The sequence below is a fragment of the Ptychodera flava genome, chromosome 9 (assembly GCF_041260155.1).
Source record: "Ptychodera flava strain L36383 chromosome 9, AS_Pfla_20210202, whole genome shotgun sequence".
Lineage (NCBI taxonomy): Eukaryota > Metazoa > Hemichordata > Enteropneusta > Ptychoderidae > Ptychodera > Ptychodera flava.
This window is the reverse complement of record NC_091936.1, coordinates 38,806,024-38,826,589: the sequence shown is the minus strand read 5'-3', so window position 1 is coordinate 38,826,589 and position 20,566 is coordinate 38,806,024. Positions and strand designations below refer to the sequence as shown.

At 36.8% G+C, this 20,566-nt stretch overlaps 2 protein-coding genes and 1 long non-coding RNA gene across 3 annotated transcripts in view; 2 read left to right on the top strand and 1 right to left on the bottom strand.

Moving 5' to 3' along the window:
* The window catches only part of LOC139140937 (epidermal growth factor receptor kinase substrate 8-like), a 64,330-nt gene extending 62,227 nt beyond the window's left edge, over positions 1–2,103 (bottom strand). The window contains 1 exon segment of the mRNA XM_070710442.1: positions 1,824–2,103. The gene's annotated coding sequence lies outside the window, so the exon portion shown is untranslated.
* Positions 2,104–8,235: 6,132 nt separating this feature from the next.
* Positions 8,236–14,704, top strand: LOC139139679 (uncharacterized). Its single transcript, XR_011553862.1, has 3 exons — positions 8,236–8,570; positions 10,787–10,868; positions 14,593–14,704. It is a non-coding gene; the product is annotated as an uncharacterized lncRNA (long non-coding RNA).
* Positions 14,705–14,850: 146 nt separating this feature from the next.
* On the top strand, positions 14,851–18,943 carry LOC139141309 (uncharacterized). The gene is made up of 4 exons (XM_070710935.1): positions 14,851–14,858; positions 15,339–16,378; positions 17,590–17,710; positions 17,945–18,943. Exons 1-4 carry the CDS (start codon positions 14,851–14,853, stop codon positions 18,096–18,098), a joined length of 1,323 nt encoding a protein of 440 aa, XP_070567036.1. The 3' UTR covers positions 18,099–18,943.
* Positions 18,944–20,566: the final 1,623 nt, after the last annotated feature.

Here is a 20,566-nt window from a genome sequence, read left to right as displayed (position 1 = left end):
CCCAACTTTATTGATCTACCTTTTATGAACTTCGATCAGTGTGATAAGAACTTTGATCAACAGTATGAAAAGAAGGGATAATTATTTCAAATGCCATAAAATCTTTCACTATGGTAATAGTGGCATATTCCTAGAGTATGGCCCATATACATAGTGGTGAGAAGCAACACATACGTTGCATGTATATATTTCAATAGGAATTTTCCAGCACACACCTTGCTGTATTGTTGGCTCTGAGAAAAAAAAGGCCAATATTTTTCAGTTCGCACCCAATTCAATTGTTTGCAACCACACAGGCCTAGGTGCCCAACCCAAGACTGCTGTATAGCAAACTAAAGAAGGGCCACTAATACTATAGGATGACAATTTGACATATGAAAAGGAAGAACATGTTGTAAGCATAACACATGTGAGTCTGAGCGAATGCACTTTCACAACAGATCGGGGTTCTGGTGGCTATCTTTGCTCCCATCACAGGTATGTATACCACACCCTCACAATCTCTCTTCTTTATCGTTGATGAGTGATTGTGATCGCAATCTTGAAAAGTCAACTCCAAAAGTCCAAAGTTCAAAAGTTTGGTGATGGCAGGAACAGATTAAATATGATGGCCTGACATCATAAAATTATTGTGCATGCCAATGCCAGCAATTTTTTAATACCTTGTCCTCAGTTTGTTGTGAATAAAGGCTGTGTTTCGATGTGGTTGATCTTGTACAGGTACATTTGTAAGATGCCTAAGGAAATAACACGTTATTCAAATAATAATGCTTGCCATAACACTGCTGCCATACACGGACTTACCGTCCAGTAAATCATAAACTGCCTTGTAAGTTGTTGTCTGGACCAGTCGTCCCACTACTGTCAACGACCCATACATAAATAACACCTGTATTACGATGTTAATTTGAAAGTTTTCTGTGTTTTTGAGATTTTTTTGCCTGTTCCTGTTTACACCGAAAATATTCCCATTGACAGAAACCCAGATTAACAGATTATGTATATGTATTATAATATAACAGTCGTACCCACAGTATTGTGGAGGGATTATTTCCCTATATCAGGACTAACTGGCTGGATAAACCGATTTTGTTGTTGTTCTATAGATGCAAAAACAATAGCAGTAGCTGAGGCATACCGTAATATCAGCTTAGGCAATGAATTAACTACCAGTTTTACGCTGACATAAGTTTAACAGTTCTGGGCGGACATTGGATTCCCCAACAGCTGATGACGACGACGTGTTTGCCAATGTTGTTTCGAGAATAGAACAACTCCACCCACCTGGAGGCAAGCAAAGAAATCCCGCACGACTGGTTTCAAGATGACGGAACTCTTGTCCCTCTATCAAATCCAGAGTCTGGGCGGAAAACAGATGGAAGGAAATACAACTTGTTTAGATACGTGAACCGTTGGGATATGAGAAGTGGCCGGCAAGTTAACTAGCTACTGCGCGGTTGAAAAATGTTGACACCCATCTCTGATGACGTCTATGTGTACACGGTCAGGTGAGTAAGACGGGTACGGCTTTCGGGGGACAACAAACTGGCGGAGTCTGATTTTTTCCGTGTACACGTCCTGAACAGTCAACAGAAAGACTTAATTATATCCGTAAGAGCTCTATGAATACTCATCCTTTACATGTAATGGAGGACTGAAACTGTTCACTTGTGCAAAGGCAATTACGGAAACGATAGACCCGCACCCGATGATATCTGCTATCACATATCCGTGGTTTCCATGCGTGTCTACACGTACATTGCCTTGCCCGTCCGTCGAAGAAAATTCTCCGATAATTCGAATAATTTGAAAAAAGACTATACCTTGTGAACACAGCTGGATACAAAAATAGCCAGTGACTCTCTAAAACGCTCCAGTGACGGTTGTTGATGACAAAATCCTACTAAAAGCAGCAGTTTTCCACAGTCATACACGTTCACGCTCAGTACAACTCGTAATATGTATTTAGAAATAGGGCGTGTTGATGATTAGGGCTGTTCCACACTCACCCACCCTCCGGTAGATATCGCTACAGATAATTACCGCATTTGCCGGAAAATGCTTGTGAGTAGACGGGGATCTTGAATACTTCATATAGAAACATTTTACTAGAATAACACCAGATCACTGGAAATATCTTTAAAAAAGGCAAAGGCAAGATAAGAAGCAACAACCGTTCGAACCGTTCCACAAGGGGGGCACATTAGTTATTCCAATAAATGGTCACGTGAGCATGCTAATTTACTAGCCAGTTGATGCAAAATGGGGAAAGCAGAGCGCGGAGAACAAGCACATACCGCGCACAAAGGCTTCCCATTATGCATGAATGGATTCCTATGGATCGTGGACTACAAAGCTCCACGAGTACGCCTCAAAAGATCGAAGTTTTATTGTGTGGCGATGCCAACCTACAGTTTATATCTATTCATTTTTCAGTGGTTGGAGACGGTAGCCAGTGAAACTGCAACAAATTTGAAGTGTTAGGTTTTCAAATGGCAAGGCCCAAAATCTTCAGAAGACGATCTTTCGCATTTGAGCCGAAATGAAAGCCACCACATGGCCACACTGCGTCGTATTGCTAGAACATATATACATGACAATAGTTGGAAGGAAAGATTTACAGTAAAGTCCGACTCGAGAACGTTTCGGTAGTTAGACTTTTATCTTTCTCAACATTTACTGTTTACGATTTCCACTGATATGTGATGTGCAATTGTTTTTTTGTTTGCTTTTTTGTTTTGTTTTGTTTTAATAAAGACGAATAGGAGAATGGGAAGGAATGTCTTGATACGGTCAAGGAGAAACAAATTTCTAAAGAGGTTTGCCTTGACATTTGTTGCGTGCCATGCATAGTTTCTGCAAGAGGGCGCTGTGAACATTCATAGACGGATGAAAGTGATGTGCGTTGGCCTTGTTCGATATTTAGTCCAATTAAAGTCATGGATTTATTTGCATTGTCGTTGTCGTTGTTGTTGTTTTGTTGTTGTTGTTGTTGTTGTTGTTGTTGTTGTTGTGACGATAAATTCGAATATCCCGCTTATAATGACCCTCTATGTGACGGTTGTATTGATGCACACTGTACTGCTATAAATCGATTTGCCACTTCAATCACAGTCTTCTTACCCTCCTACCTATAATCTGTGGCGCAATCGGACATTATCCCACGTTCTCGCGCTGGGATATATTTTTTTGCACGTGAAAGATAAACTACCAAGAAAACAGGGAGAAAGGGAGTCTTAAATTGAATTTCACAAAATCTTGAATCAAGATATAAAGGCGATTCAGAAGGCCTACCGTAAAACATCAATTAGACATGCATATCACATTCATTATTAATTATGACAATATGAAAATTATGAATAAAATATACAACAAGAATATTATATATGTTAATAAGAGCATTTTGGTATTTCTGGGAGTCGATCTTTCTTCCGCTCTGCAATACCTGCTGAACAAGTACGGATACACAGGACATCGACAGGTGTCTAGGTTGTACCCAATACAGTATACTGGTTTATATATACTACATATCAAATTATAGTTAAATTAAAGCAAAAAAAAAAAAACCACATTTGCTCAACTCAAATATAAAAATTGCTGAATTGTGGACAAACTGTACGTACGTGGTAATAACGATGCAAATGAATTTCAATTTTCATTTAGCCTTTCCCCGAGTCTGTGGGCTCATCAATGTCATAACAGAGTAACCGGAGGAAGACTTTCGAGTATATGGTGGGATGAACGCTAAACCCATGTCGCGAATACGTTGAGCTGTGAATTCGTTGTTTGCCTTCGGTTCTCTTTTTGTTCGTTATTTTTCTTGTACATGTCAAAGACCTGACATGTCAATAGATCGAATCTCCATCGACAGAGCTGGCGAAGTTTAGTTTTCGTTTGTTGTAGTTTTCCGTTCTCAATTTACAAGTTCTTGACCTCAGCAATGATTTGGGTAATTTTTCTACCAATTTCGGCCACCTGTTACATGTTTTACGTCAAATTTACCAGTGAAATACAAATCTGCTTCCAAGCACAGTTCATGCCGCTACAGACAATATATAGTGAACAGGTTCGGCTGGCGGAAATGGGTCGCCAAAATTGCATCATATTTTCCCTTGTCATTTTCCTCGTCTAGTGTTTTTTCAGTAATGTAGATTTGAGAATATAAATGAATTTTTCATAGATAGATTACGTGTATATTCGACAACTTGCCTGCAACATTTCATTGACTTCTTTTTTTTCTAATAATTCTTTAAAGTTGATCTAAACATGGACGAGTGTGGAATTCTAGCCTGTAAGGCCGAAAAAAAATTGTGCTCTTCCGACAACCCGTCCTACCCTATTTTTTAGCTGCCGACCCTAAACTTTTTAAAGTTACATAAACATAGAAGTAAAAAAATAAGAAAGAAAAAACCATAAAATCACGCATTCATAACCTGGCATTTGATTTTTGCTTGAACGAGGATGTCTTTTATGGTTTTATTTCTATTATATGTATGATACGTTTTTCTGGAAATGTTGTGACCAGTGTTTGATGGCCCTGAACCCCTGGAAAATGCATTACTTAAAAATAAAAATATTTAGAAAAAAAAATCCCTGCCGACCTACATGCCCTATTTTTGAAAACCATGTTGTCGGAACAGCACAATTTATTTATTAGTTTTTGGCCTAATCGGCAGAAAAATAACCATATTAAATTACCTTGTACGCCAGAGAAATAATAAGCGATATTTAATTCAAAATCCAAATATTTTTTTCCAATGAAAAATAGATAAATCTGTGTATTTATGTATGCTTGATTATTCATAGTAATGTACTTAATTAGACTAGGATGGTTACAAATGGATATGTGTTCAAGAAATTGGATTTTGGAATTTCATCGAAATTTTGATTCACATGGTAGTCGAATGAACAATTTTTTCCCAATAAAAATATAGTTAAATCTGTGTATTTATGTACCCTTGATTAGTCTTATTAATGTACTTTGATAATTAGACTAGGGTGGTTACAAATGGAATTTTGTAAGAAATTGGATTTTGGAATTTCACCAAAATAATATTGATGTGACCTCGTCTTGGCCTGCTTTTAATCATAGGTTCGCCATAGCTTGCTGAGAGGGTACTAGTAATCTTCAATTGACTACACGAGATGTTCAGAATTCGTTGGTACTATAAATACTTTCTTCCTTGGCAGACAAGCTTTGGTTATTCTGTCCTCCTGCCCTACCTATTGTATTTTTCTCTTGTCCTTTGAAGCCCCTTTCCCGTGTAATTTTAGAATTGGATTCTAAACGTTATCTTTAAGGCTTGGCTGTGATCATACAATAGATATGAATTTTTTTAAAAATCATACGTCCAATTGTTCACATAAATACAGGTCTCGATCTTAAATTTACATGTCACAATTGGGCCAAAGTAATTACATTCTTTGTTTTGCGTCCACTCAAAATGGGAAAAGGTACGCGTCTAAGCAGGCTGAATACCACACACAAGAAAATTAACACAATGTAATTTGATTGCAGCAAATAAAAAATTGTAACAAAATTTTTAGTTCAGAAAAGCTTAGTGGGTATGTTATGTCCTAAAATTTCCTACTCAAATAAATACACTGTGTGTTTTTCATGAAAACCTTAAAAACCTAAGCAGGACGGGACGCAAAACAAAGACTTTCATTACTTTGGCCTTAATATACAAATGTCACTGAGCGAAGCTGCAAAATTGAACCCATTACGTAAATTCTCACGTTCCTTCAATAAGTGTTGACTACCTTCATCATTCATAATATATTTCAAATATATTCTTGTTTTCTTTAAAACTTCGTATTTGTCTTCGTAATATGTAATTTGCATCTTTTTGCATTTGTTGCAAATATGCTTTGTATTCATAATTGAGATCTTGTTACAGTCACCTAACTATAAGTATGCTTGTTGTACTTATACAAGCACCAGAAACGCTGCATTGTAAATGTAACAGATGATTTATCATACTTATGGCCTATAACGCGATGGGAAAGTTAAAGTTTATGCAATTGATCTATGTTAAATTTTTTAAATGTTTGTTTGGTTTTTTTTTTGGTTTTTTTGCTGGCTGGCTGGTATAGGTTTTTCAAAAATCCAAGTATGGCAAACACACAATTTTCTTTACACGGCTTTACACTATACGTGCATAAGAATTTATATATATATATATATATATATATATATATAATATATATATATATATATATATATATATATATATATTATATATATATATATATTATATATATATATATGGTTTTCTCTCGGCTGCGCAAATTGAGCATTTCGAGCTATTGTCTGCGCGCGGAAATCGCGCACAAAACACAGCATGCAAAGACGTCCCATACATGAGGGTGTCCCAAGCGCACTGTAGGTACCTGAGAATTTGCTGTTGTTTCTAGTCATAATAATCCCTCGGAAAAGACAAAATACCGCCTGTCATTGAGCTTTGGTGACGTAAATGATGTGAAGTGTACATATCGACGGGCTAGTTGCGGTTCAGTCTCCATGGTACTAGTGCAACTTGATGTTTTGACAGCGATAAAGTTTGAAAGCAGAACTTGAAACACTGTATCAATGATTGAATTGATGAAAATTATAGCTTTAGCATCCATGCTGCAGTGCAGTGACGATTGATCTCAATCGTAATGAAACACCATCTTTTGATCGGCGCCGGGAGAATACTTCTGAAGTTTCCATACGGGGGTGTGCCGCCCAAGTCGAAAAAATCAACCATTTATACTCAAAAAATATTACCCATTATTAGGGATTGCTTGACAAATCTGGGGAATTTTCACGTTCATTCAAGGTTTTCCTGAAGCATTGGACATTTGCTTTGTTATCGAACCATGCTCAGGGTTTTTTGGGATGAAAAGTCGGCCGATGGTTTAGAATTTTTTATTCGTGAAAAAGTGACCCATTCGGCGCCGGGCGCGTACTTTCATGAATATAAAATCCCCAAAGTCGGACCAAATGTGTGCCAGGGAACAAATGCGTCAGATTCTGAGTAGGGGAAACCTGTGGGTGATATATCGACAGAAGATGGAGAGCAGTCTAGCTGCAATAATTGTAGCCTTGGTGGCGGCGGAGCTTGGGCTTCTGTCGAGCGTCTCGCGCTTGGTTTGGGCAAGGCACAAGCCGCGCGACAGAAGCCCAAGACCCACGGCCAACCAAGGCTACAATTATTGCAGATAGAGAGCAGCCGAGTTTATCACAAGCTGACAAACATCATGAGGTCGATATTAGTACGGGTGTTGCATGCGTCATATACAACGCAACTGAACGGGGTGACGATTGTCATGATAAGCTTATCGTCGGGAAAGTGCTTCTTAGGAAGGCAAAACCAACATAAAATGTCAAGTCTGACCCCTGATTTTGATGAATGAGTACAAAGTGCCCCTTACAATGAACATGATGAGAAAACATTGACATATATATATATATATATATATATATATATATATATATATATATATATATATATATATATATATATATATATATATATATATACAAAATGTATATATATATATATATATACAAATGTGTATATATATATATATATATATATATATATATATATATATATATATATATATATATATATATATATATATATATACACGCACACACACACACACACAGAAAAGGAAAAGCTAGTACTGATGAGATGCAACAGTGCTCGATGTCACAGCAGAGCGTTAATGAACAATGACCAATGGCATTAATTTCAAACATAGAGTAATAATATTTGTTGCATCTTAGTAGCTTCTTTTTCTCTGTGTGTGCGTGTGTATATATATATATATATATATATATATATATATATATATATATATATATATATATATATATATATATATATACACGCACACACACACACACACAGAAAAGGAAAAGCTAGTACTGATGAGATGCAACAGTGCTCGATGTCACAGCAGAGCGTTAATGAACAATGACCAATGGCATTAATTTCAAACATAGAGTAATAATATTTGTTGCATCTTAGTAGCTTCTTTTTCTCTGTGTGTGCGTGTATATATATATATATATATATATATATATATATATATATATATATCTTATGCTTGCCTATATTTGTTTGGTTGTTTGTTCGGTAATACTTAAGTGTTTTCAGGTTTTCAGCTTCACTTTGGACAGAATAGCCAAATCTATGTTATCGATACGAAATTCACAATTGAACTCCCATTGCTATAGTTGCAGTTCCTAGTGGCCGTAGAGTTGGATTCCGAACCATAAATGGAGAAAGGCTGCCCCTGCCAGCTTGCTGACATTTCTCCCCACAAAAGCCTTCATTTCATCTCTGAGAAAAAGGAAAAAGTCAGTTTACCCAGACATCCTGGCGCCAGGGTTCCAAATGGCGCGTGCCGGGACCCAATCATATTTCTCCACGAGTTTGGAACGAACATGGACTGGTCGGTCATCCGAAGTCAGAAAGTTTAGTCTGGTCCTGGTTTTCAGAGGTCAACAGTATTCGCTTCGCCGGCGAAGATCGAGTCTGGAATTAGGTGACTGTATAGAGAGCAGTTGTGAAGTAAGCAATTTTCTTTTTTTTCTGAGAAAAATGGGTTTCAGTTAATGTTGAAGCTGAAACAAAAAATGAAAAGCAACACTTTTACACTCCTTCGTATCATGTGTGGAGAGTTTCCTTTATTATTTTATTGAGCTATATTAGGCGTACAGGTCGAAAAAAATGATTGCTTATGATGTGAGTTGTAGTTTCGAAAACAACACGTGTGTCCGTCGGATATTGACCATTCTGCGTTACCGATTATATGGAAAGTGTCTTAAAGTTTAGATTATGCGTCTCGAAAATCTTCATCTTGTGTGATTAGTTTGAACTTTCCATTCTTCTCGGAAAAAAACATAGACGTGAACAAAAAGTGAACTAAATAGTCATCGACCATCTTTCCTATAATGAATTACATGTTTCAAAATATTCGTTCCGAAACAGATCACTGTCGTGTGTAATGATATGTCGGACTTGTGCTCCCAGGAAATTACAATGGCAAAGCAGCGAAATTGGCGCGAAAATGAGCGCACGACAAAATTTGCAAGATGAAAGTGGCGCGAAGCATTAAGCAATGAGCACGGCGAGCTGTATCCCTCTCACTTTCGCTTATACTTCTACTGCTAGATTCAAAAAATGGGGCGTCATCTACTGCGGATATCTGCAAAATTAATCAGTGCAAAAGTGCACATCTCAGAATGAAAATATCGTGGTCTGCCGTCACTTCGTCGCATCTAAACACTAATGAACAGTGGTATTGTGACAGGAAGATCTAAAGGACTCTGGAAACTTTCATGCACCTACCTTGGGCTTTTACCCAGCCTCAGCGCTAAAAGATGTTCACTTACTTGAATTGATACTCAACATTGTATGAAACTTTTAATCTAGTTAAGATATATTTGAAAAATAAAATTACGGTAATTAAAGAACGATAATAGAAATAACGGGCGACGCGCTGACCATAAACGTTTATTTGTGGGCAAGAGCGAGAGGAAAGCCAAAAATTAACGGGCGAGGCTTGCTGAGCCCGTTAATTTGGCTTTCGTCGAGCTCACGCCCATTAATAAACGTTAAGGTCAGAGCAGAGTCTGTTATTTCCATTATATTATCAGCGAACCCAAGAAAATCGTCAAAATTTCCGAAAATTTCATGAGCGAACGACAACTGACTGGGCCAGAGATACTGAGCATTACGCGACGCACTGTCACGCGCGCTGTAAAAAATTGGCAAATCCGGAGATGTTTTCAGAAAAAAGTATCTCAACTTGACCTACAAGTACTCCATTTTATTTTGTGATTGATTATGATTTACGTTTGAGCTGTAAAGTTACGATACTTTGAGTTGTTAATCTTATTATTCAAATTCACTTGTGATTAGTCACGTGGTTCAGCTCGACCAATCAAAATGCGATGGGCAGGGCATGGTCACAGCCAGCCTACTTTGCGACAATATTAGCAAGGGATCGTTAAGGCTGCCATTACATTAGAAACGTCCTCACATGTCCTTCACGAACAACGGATCGTTGAAGTGCATTTTCTTTGACATCGCCGGATAGTTCAGGGATGGACAATTAGATCTTGGGAGGGGGTGGTAAAAAACAAAAAACTTCAAAGCATAAAATTAGCGGAAACAATCTTCAGACTAGTTTGCAAGATAAAAACAATAAAATAACAACGCAAAAAATGATAAATCTAACGGTTTACTTAGAAAAAAATTAGCACACCGTGGCTCACTTGGAAAAAAAATTCACATTTGTAAAAAATATTCGCAATCTGATCGTGACCACCCCCACCAAAGATTTATTATGCTCCGTCCCTCAAGGGATACAGTCGTCGGAACTGCCCACGAAGGTCGTATGGGACCCATACGACCAATGTAAACACTGTTTTCAAGGTATGATGGTAATTGATGAAAGTTAAAACATGTCTGTCATAATCTAGATCGTATAATTTAAATGTTGCAACTATGATGATGTGCATCTAGATATCGTGCACGAAATACATTGTTTTTAAACAAGTTGAACTTGACACATATGGCCTGTATGTGTATTTTATGATCAAATGATAATTGTTATGATTATTGTCATCTAGAATAACCATTTATATCTAATCTTAGTCTTCACCATTAGCCACAATATTGATTTTTTGTCTCCAAACGTAGGCAACCTGGACCAAAAATGCTTGTGAAAAGTTTACTCTGTACACTTTATTACCTAGAAAAGATTTTTTTTGTTTTGATAGGATGAGTTCAGCAGAGATCAGGTCTATGATTAAACTGGCCATGGAAAACAAAGACTACAAGAAAGTATATGAACTTCTAGAGGTAAGAAATACTAGAAATGTGAATTGAATTAGTTCAACCTCTGTATGTTTAATTCTTTTTTGAAAACAAACATCAGGTTCACTGACCCAAAGCAAATTTCTTTGTAGGAGTCATACTTGCAGTTTAGTAGCAGGGGTTTTAAAGGTGCCTTTTATCATACCAGAAATGCTCTTTAAAGAGAATGTCCAATTAAGTGAGGTAGATATACATCTCACTTTATGCATCTTCACAAAGACACTGAAGATCCAGGAAGTGAACTTCATAATTTGAGCTCTGCTTCTTTATCTTCAATCAGTCAGCTTGTAAACACATTTGTCATCTACAGATTTTTCATTGTGTAAATGGGACATTAAGGGATGTCTTTCAGACTAAGGCTGATAAAATTTACAGGTTTCTTTGCTCTGGTTATCTTCTGAAAGTTATGCAGTGACATAGTCTTTAATTCATTTCCGTTTTTTAGTTCAGAAGATTCAATTACTGACATACAAATTGCAAAATCAGGAATGTTTTGATGCAGCAGTAATTTACTTTTTGATGTAGTAGTGGCTCACTGTTTTATTTGATATTTCATTTTTTCCAAACAAATGTTAAAACAGGCTGACAGAGCTAGTGTAAATCACAGTGCATGAGAATGAGTAAACAAAACATGATTTTGGTACATTTAAAAGTTGAATTTTCTTTCCAAAAGACAAGCCCATGGGTTGGGGTTATTCTGGGTATCGAAAACTAATAATCTCAACCCAACATTCTAAGCAGAGAATCAGACATGTTACAGCTTACATATGTCATGTGATATTACAGAACTAAACCTTGTCTTCTATTATCAAGTTTTGTTCCTGTCAACATGCTAACTTCCATTGGTCCACATCATACCATTTCAAAAATTCAGTCAACCTGTCGACTTAACTTTGTCAAAGGCCACAGAGAAAAATATCAGGATAAAAAGAAGAAACTTTGCTCTTCACTATTTGAAACAACACAAAAGAAATTGTTTCACAACATTTATTTCTTGCCCAGCAAAGTCACAAATATAATCATAGGCCACCCATTGTGAACTAAAAGGTTTTGCTGAATGTTCCAAGGCAAATGCTGAACATATCATTTTGAGTAACTTCTCATTTGCATGATAATACTACCATTGTTTCTGAGGAGTGTCACCAAACACAGCACAGCCAATGCTGTGCACCCGACTGACCCCACATAGATAATGCCTATATGAATTTTTTAGCAGTTTTTAATATTTAATAGTGTTTCAAAAACCCATGTCTCGTGGCCCATTCATTGTCTGCATCACGTCTCATCTGTGGAGTTGAACAAACAGTTTTTTAGAATTATTCCTGTTTACTATCCCCAATTTCCCGGTAGATGGGAATCTAGGGTGTACAAAAAGGGATAACATTCAGAGATTGTCACACCAGGATATATCCCTGCTCTCCCTCTCCCTATCAACAAAACTCCCAATGCCCTCTCCCCTCTACAGAAGACCTCTCCCACATTCCTCTTCTCTATCAGCAAACTCTACAAACCTCCCCATTTGAAATGAGGAAAAATTGTTACCCAAACAATCTACATCTGTTGATATAGAAAAAAAAAACTTGCCTGTCCGAAAGAGATCACTTACAAATAAATTATGTTAGCTGTCCCTGGAGGACATTGCCTTCAGTTCTAGTTCAGTGTTTGTTCTTTTATCAATATTAGAAATGCATGGACGGGAAGTGCCACATAAAGAGAAACTTCAGAAAATTAAGATATTTAATTTCAGACAAATTTAGCCAATAACTCATGACTAAACTCGCTTAAATAAGCATTTACTGATGTTATAGGTCAAATTCAAGTATTCCATTGGAGCACAAATTAGAGGCTTGAGCAGATATTTACATTCCATAAGCTAGTGTCTTATCCCTGTGCACAAATAAATGTCACAAATTCATCAGTTTGAATAAAATATATTACTTGTGATCATAGCAGAGAATTTGAAGAAAATTTGAAGAAATTTTTGGATTGGCACACCAACTAAATAAAGGTATCTTACAAGTATCAATCACATCAATCACGTCATGTCAATCCAAGCACTGCAGATAAACCACATCTGTGGGTGCCATACCGAACCCAAACACATGATCTGTAGAGCTGTGTATCAAATAGTGACAATGTTCTGGGTTCTGTGCAACCTTCACTTGGTCACATGATATGAAATCAGGTGTAGGCCTACTACGCATACTTAAACTGATAAGTCTAGTCTGGCACAGTCCACTGTGTTAACAAATGACAAAATTGACACTTTACAAAGTAGGGCAATTGTGTATTGTTACCTCAAATTATTGGATAATGATTATTTCTAAAGGTGGTAATGACACCTTTTCATGCCTATTTGCTGATTATTTACGCATCGTAACTTTTGGGATACTAGACCAGTTGTTGCCCACATCAAAGAAGAGCATTAATTCAAAGTATGGATGGCAGAGTAAACAAATTCTATTTTTACTCATCCTTGTCAACTTAGAAGTTACAGCTTTCCCTCCATACCCTATACCGTGTCAAGTACACATCAGATTTTTGTTTTTAAACTACAAAAATAGAATCATACTTTTTAATATACAGTCAAAGAAAAGAAGCTGCTGCTTGGAATGGCATTAGTAAACTGCAAGGCATGATATTCACCAAGTTGCAAACTTGTGCAAAAATATTTTAAAAGGTTAAAGAAATTTAATGTTGGTGATTGTGTATTGTAAACGCCAAGCCATGTCTAGACTAGCAGAGAGTAATAACACCAGTCACTATTGTGGTTGCAAGTAGTGTAAGAGATTTTGTCCTTGAAAGAATTATTGGTGTGTAATTCCAATCTATATACTTGGTCTTACAATGCAAAAACTATCCAGTCCCTTTCACAATCCTTTAATACTGATACCTGTCTGATCCTTCTTATCATAAATTATGCAAACTTAGAAGACGTTAAGATTTTTTAGCACTGTTTGGTTTCGGTAGACAGAGTGTACTTCCAGCTTTTCTGTCATTGCTGCATGTGTATAGCTTTCTTTGAATATTAAATTGATTCAGACAGCCAGTCTGTTATTTTGAGAGACATCAGACACTGATCACACATGGTCAAACCTGTCTCCTTTGATTAAAAAAAGCATGGATACAGTGTTTGAAATACAATACCTGTCATATAGTTTGTAAACCATTCGGGACAACTTTATAACAAAGAAAGTAACAAAACATGTATTGTAACCAGATAAATCAACAATGCATGTGGACACCCGGTGAAATGCAGTCGAACTGTCTTCATTAATAATGCATGATGACATATTGATGGTTATTGATCGTCAGCATTGTTTGTTTGTTAGTGGTGCCTTTTCTAAATCAGGTGCCTTTATATTTTGTAGCAGACCGTGTCCTCTTGATACAGCCCTTTGTCCATGTCGAAACCACAGAAATCCTGTTTTGCTTTCTCAAAGATTTCTTCCCAGGTGCCCGAAAAATAAACAACAAATATGTTTTCACTTTCCTTTTACAGCCATTGTATTCACAGCCTAAGAATAATGAGCTCAAACAAATTGCAATCTGCAACAGTTGTGAAAATACATTTTGGAAGGATTAACATGGCATATATAGAACGAGAGTATACAGTCTAAATTTTTACCGCAGGTGTTGTACATGCATATTTTAACAGTTTCATTAAATCGGGCTCTATTGTGACTGTAAGCGCTTATTTTACCTACAGACCTACCCATATGATGACGGTGAAGATCTTGTTTCATTGTGGGATGAAGCGCATTACCTGGAGAAGTTTAACAGGGACCACAAACCACTAACCCCTTTGATTAAATTCAGAGTTCGCCAAAGGTACAATAGAAGTTTCTCATATCCATGTAAACAGCAATTTTGGCGTGCCAATACTCTTATTCCAGCTGTATTGATCAGTTTGTCTCTGAAAGTATTGAACAAGCTGCATGCTTTACAAATTTCTCAAAGACAAAAGATGACACAGTGAGGACATCAGAGGTAATCTTAAGTCATCAAATTTTTAGACTGCTCTCTATTTCATTGATAATCATAATTACGGTTGAATGTACCTCTAGGACAGGCATTCAGACTCAAACTTTAACATTGTTCTTTTGGGCTACCACTTGTGGAGGCTCATTTTAAAGTGTATGTATAAGTACATTAACTTTCCACCAGTTTAGTTTTATGAAAATCAGGAATTTTGTTTTCCCTCATAGAGATACATAGGGGTGGTGGTGACCATTTTGAATTCAAAGTATTGGTATTTAGCTACCTTAAACATTGTTTAATTTGTTGCTTTAGTGCCAAACTTATTGCACCAGGACCCCTGATTTGTATTCTTGATTTTGAAAGAGACTAGCTAAAAGTTTGCTCATGAGGAAAGTCAGAGCAAAGTTTACATCTTTTAGTTTCGAGGCTCAAACTACCATATCTTAGATTCATGTATTTCTCTGGTCTCTAAAGGTTTCCGCCACCCAGGAGTATCTTGCCTTCTGGACAGCGTCAGGTGAACACTCTACCAAACTATGCCAGGCAAATCTTGGATTGCTGGTACGCAGAGCACCAGCAACACCCATACCCAAGCCCGGAGCAGAAGGTTGAACTATCCAGAAGAACTGGATTGACCCTGACACAGGTGAGGACATGGTTTGCAAATATGAGAAGACGTGTGAAGAAGAGGGAAAATGCCACCGGAAAGTCATCGATGTCACACAAGCAATTTAGAAAGTACAAAAAGGGTTCAAGTTCTGGTAAGAAGAGGAAACACACAGTGATTAAAGAGGTGCCAACACCGGGGATGTGCATCAATGATGGCTCTCAGGCACCAGGAGTAGAAAAGCTAAAAGTCTCCTTAAATGTAGATGGTGGAGGCCAGCAGCTAAATAGACAAAGACAACCCTCTGCATTTCAGCCAGTGCTACCTTTAAAGGCAAAAGATGAAAAACTTGTCACCATAGACAATGCTGAAGACAGATCACTGAATTCCAGTACCTGCAGTCAGCCATATCAGGACTATTGGCGACACTTCCAAAGCCTGCCTCAGCTCAGTGGAAGGGAATATGACACCTACCTGAACTTTCAACGTTATCAAGAGTATGAGTTAACCACTATACCTGGGTCCTACAACCCACTTCGTGGCAGTTACACCTTTCAACCATGGCCGTTAACCAGCAGCAATAGTGGATATGAGCAGTACTACCCACTATCCCCAATCTACAACATGTCACCTGTTTTTACCAGCCAGAGAGTAGCAATCGCTTCAGCGCCTCCAGTCAAACGTCCATCTGACAAAGTGACCCACCCTTTCTCAGATAACGTCCTTGCCAGTATCAAGGCAGATGATTCTTCATGTCCAGCATCCCCAGAGATGACTCCAACCATTGTCAACCTTGATAAAAAGGCCAAACAGTATGAATTGACATACACAAGTCCCCTACCAGGAGCATTGCCACCATCAGATTTGCTAAGCTCAGTACCTCATTCACTTGTTGAAGCTTCCAAAGGTTAGTGATCAATCACATCATCTGATTATGTCCCATTGGTTTAAGTGAAGTCATATCAAGCCTACTTGCTAAATTGTTTTTAAAGGGCCAGTAGCTGTAAATTTGAAGGTTTTTTCACCATTTTTTTTAATGTCAACTTCAGTTTCTTCCTCTTCTGCCTAAAGCATGTTTCAGAATCACAGTATTCAGCTTATCAACCAACCAGTATATATGTAGACTGCAATGTTATTTCTGACAAGCTTATTTTGGTCCAGACTAGAATTCAAATGTTAACAATAACATCGCATTCCTGCACAAATAGCCATTTTGTTGACAAGCTAAGTAGTTGGTGTTTTAACATACTCAGGGGAGTACGATAGAAAACAAGCTTACAATTGATATACAAAACAAAAGTGAAAAAAAAATCATCAAAATTTACATCTACTGGCCCTTTTACATGAGAGAATGGGTAACAGTGTCAATCCAGCCAATTAAATTTGTTTCAGAACCTGGAAACTTGTATCTTGCGATACGGAAACAGGGTGCAGTTCAGACACAGATGTAATAATAATAATATTTTATTGCTTGCTTGTAAATATAGGATTTACATCACATTTGTGGCAATAAAAGTGTGATACAAAAATAAGTTCAAACTTTTCTCCAATAAAGATAAAGAAATATAGTATAATAATAGTAGTTAATAATAATGTAAGTAGGTATTTCTTTGTTTATATAAAGTAAAAATATCATCTGCACATTGTTCATTAAAAGACAACTCTTGTTTTGTAAGTAGAGAAATAAGCTGATTTTCAGATGTATTGAGTCTAAAAAGTCTACTCTTTGCAATGCTAATCCTTTTCTTAACATATTGTATTGCACGCAAAGAACATGAAATTTTCACCATCATGTATCAAAATTTGTATTTTTTCAAAGAGTTTATGGCGGCCACTTTTATATAATTCAATTTTCAAATCCAAAAAACTTGCATTCTCATCACAAAGTTTTATTCTTGAGGAGATCAGTATAGTATAAGCAACAGTATAAAACTTTTATTTCAAGGAATGCAATATTACGGTAAAGACAGTCAATATAGAATTGGTATGGTCCTCTTTGTACCTATATTTAAAAATATGTTAAATTTCTTTTCACCTCAACTAACTTACTGTGTTATGTGTAATTATTTATGAAAGACAAATAAAAAAAAACATCTATTTTATCATTTCTACCACTAGGGTCTGACAATGATGAGGAAATGATAAGTCTTGATAGAGCAGCATGTTCATCTGACACAAACTTAAATGAAAAAAAATCCAAGACAGACAAACCAAAATCAGCCCGACAACTGATTTTCAAGTGAGTTAATACAGCAATCAAATGGCTTGTTTCTCATTGATTTTCCTATTTTCCTCTGTTTGCATGGAAATCATTCCCTTTGGAGCTAAATTATTCAATATGTTGAATGAATCAATTTACAAATCTGTTGTTGATACATTCATATTATAGAGTGAAATGGTTTCTGTATTCTTTTATGAACTGAATGTGAATATTCAGTTGTAAACCATATTCAAATTTTGCATCAATTTTCAGCAACACCAAATTAGGTCAGGAGCCAGACACCGATGGAGATATTTGGAGAACGAAGAAGCACAGCGATATGGAATCCCTGGAAGCAGCTAGAATCCTGATAACACTACCAGGACGATGTATTCAGTCTGTAGGAGGGATTAGAGTAACAAAATAATCATGTTGTGATGCTGACTAAAGTGACTCACCTGCTTTGAAGCTGTTGAACATCCATGTGATCAGTTCATAACTGTCAGTTTTTCCGTACTTCACATAACACCTGTTATTTCATGTATACTTCAATGTTTTGATACTTTAGAGCTAAATTTTCACAAAAGGCATGTAGTTAGCTTTGGACTTCTGATATACTGTTGTTCGTCTTTTATACAGCCTTGAATTCAAAACATGGTTGCTGAGCCTCCCTCTAGTGGCCACGTTTAGAAATGCATTGTTTTTATGTGTGTGCACTGTTTGTGGAATATGATTCCAGAAATTAACAGAATTGCAAAAATATTGAACAATAGTTACTTACAAGTGTTTGTGAATGCAAATTTATTCGTTATTGACTCTAGCTACCATGTACCAGCATAGTAATGATTCATCCGGCAAAATGTTACTGGGCAGGACTTCCTTGAGGCCCCTATCCTGATATCAATGAAATCTGGAGATTGTCCTTGCAGGAAAAACATCAATTCAGACCTTCAAGGGGATTTAGAATTGGGGTATAGCTGGTGTAAGGGTTGATGAAAATTGAAATGCAGTGTGACCTACAAAAATATAAAAATCTGAGAAATTTTGGAAGGGGCCTTTAAGGAAATATTTCCATTTTTACTGCAATGGGTTTTTGCATGAAATGTTAAAGATTACAGTCTCATTAATGAAATCTTGCTGAAATTTTAGGTATGAACAAAATCAAATTGAAAGTTCAGAAACAGATTTGTTGTTACAAAGTGCTGAAGTTTGTTCCATGGACTAAAGATGTACTCCTTGACCAATTTTTCAATTGCTCAATAAATTGTACAAGAACACATTTTTGATACCTTCTTGTTGTTTGCTTGTTGTGAAAATTGTGTATTATGCTGCAACTTGTTCAAAGGATTGCTAAATAAATTGTTCTTTCACAAAATGAAATAATTTTCCATTGTGGGTTTTCCTTCTCTCAAGTATTCCATGACTTCCATAACCATCACAGAAAACATCAATTTGACTTTGTTACGTAAGTAAAATGATTTTTTAGGTGGTACATTTTTTAAAAGTGAAATCATCTGCTATCAGTTCCAAATAGGTGTGTTCATGGAAAAGCAGCCTAGGAATCAGATTTCAAAATGACAATCTGTTGCACTGTCTGAATTTTATACACATTGTCATGGTATGCTGTAAGTAGCTTTTTATCTTGAATTCACAAGTGTTGAATACTTTCAAGTTTTATCTTTGATTTGTTCAATTGCAGTAGTATATCATGGCTGTAGTCAGAATGGAAGGAAAACAACCAAACTTTCTTGCATTCTTTTTTCTGTATCTTTGAAGTGTAGCAAATCATGGCTAATTTTCTTACACCTGGTAGTTGACACAAAATTACTTCAAAGACACTTGCTTTCTATGCACCTCCATCGCACAAAGCTGACGTACTGAGTGAAAAGGCTGGTTAGTTTGTCATTAGTTTCTGAGTAGCATCAAAACTATAGTACTAAGGTTGGCTGAGTGTCTATTTGCAGTCAGAATTGTCCATATAACTTGTTTACAATCAAAGCTCTCTATTTCGTCACAATACTTCATTTTCTTGTGGGCATTGTGCAATCATAATCAAGTATGCTGTACTGTTGACAGGAAATCAGTCCGTTTTCCTCCACCCCTCTCCAGCGGAGCAGGTTATTTGGAAGAATGCAAATATTCTTGTTGATAACAAATCTGTTTTTCATCCATATTTGCACAAAAAGGTATTATTTATTTATCTGATATTTTTGGGAACAATTCTAAATTCAAAAATCAATATTATCTTAAAGCTCTTGGATGTAATTTAAACTATTTTATGTTTTGGTGGGGTATTAATGTTGCTTTATATTTTGTTGTACATGCCACAGTCACCTGTGGTCTATTCCGCTCCGCGTCTATGCGCCCCATAGACGTGTGTACATATGCCCGAGAAGAATTTTCACAGTAAAATAAAACGCCGACGATGATATGGTGGCTTAGTTTCTGTACGAAATAGCCATTTGGTTTCCTGACTTGCTTCTTCTCAGTCTCTCAGTCATATGTACACACGTCTATGGGGCGCATAGACGCAGAACGGAATATACCACAGGTGACTGTGTACATGTTAAGAGAGATAGACAGATGTGTACGTAAGCTCGCTTTGGAAAGCAGTAGGGAAAAAAATTGTCGGAATCATCTCTGTTCTTCGCCTGAATTGGGGACAAAAGACAAGTCTCATCCGGGGTCTCATCTGCTGTCGAACCCAAAAAAGCCAACTTGAGATTTGGTGGACTCCAATGTAAAACGCAGCCTTGATCGTGTCAGTCGTGTACGTTACCTTCTGTCGGAAGATGAGCCGTGGTGGTATAAGGGGTTTTGGTATCTACTAGTAGTCATCGTGCAACGCATCAAACTTTTCAGCCGAGAGGGTATGAACAACGGCAGTTTTCTTAA

Bases quoted from the DNA above. Each gene is read 5' to 3' on its own strand.
- LOC139141309 (XM_070710935.1), top strand. The intron at 16,379-17,589 runs GTTAGTGATCAA...TTCTACCACTAG, and splicing joins ACTTGTTGAAGCTTCCAAAG to GGTCTGACAATGATGAGGAA. The intron at 17,711-17,944 runs GTGAGTTAATAC...ATCAATTTTCAG, and splicing joins GCCCGACAACTGATTTTCAA to CAACACCAAATTAGGTCAGG.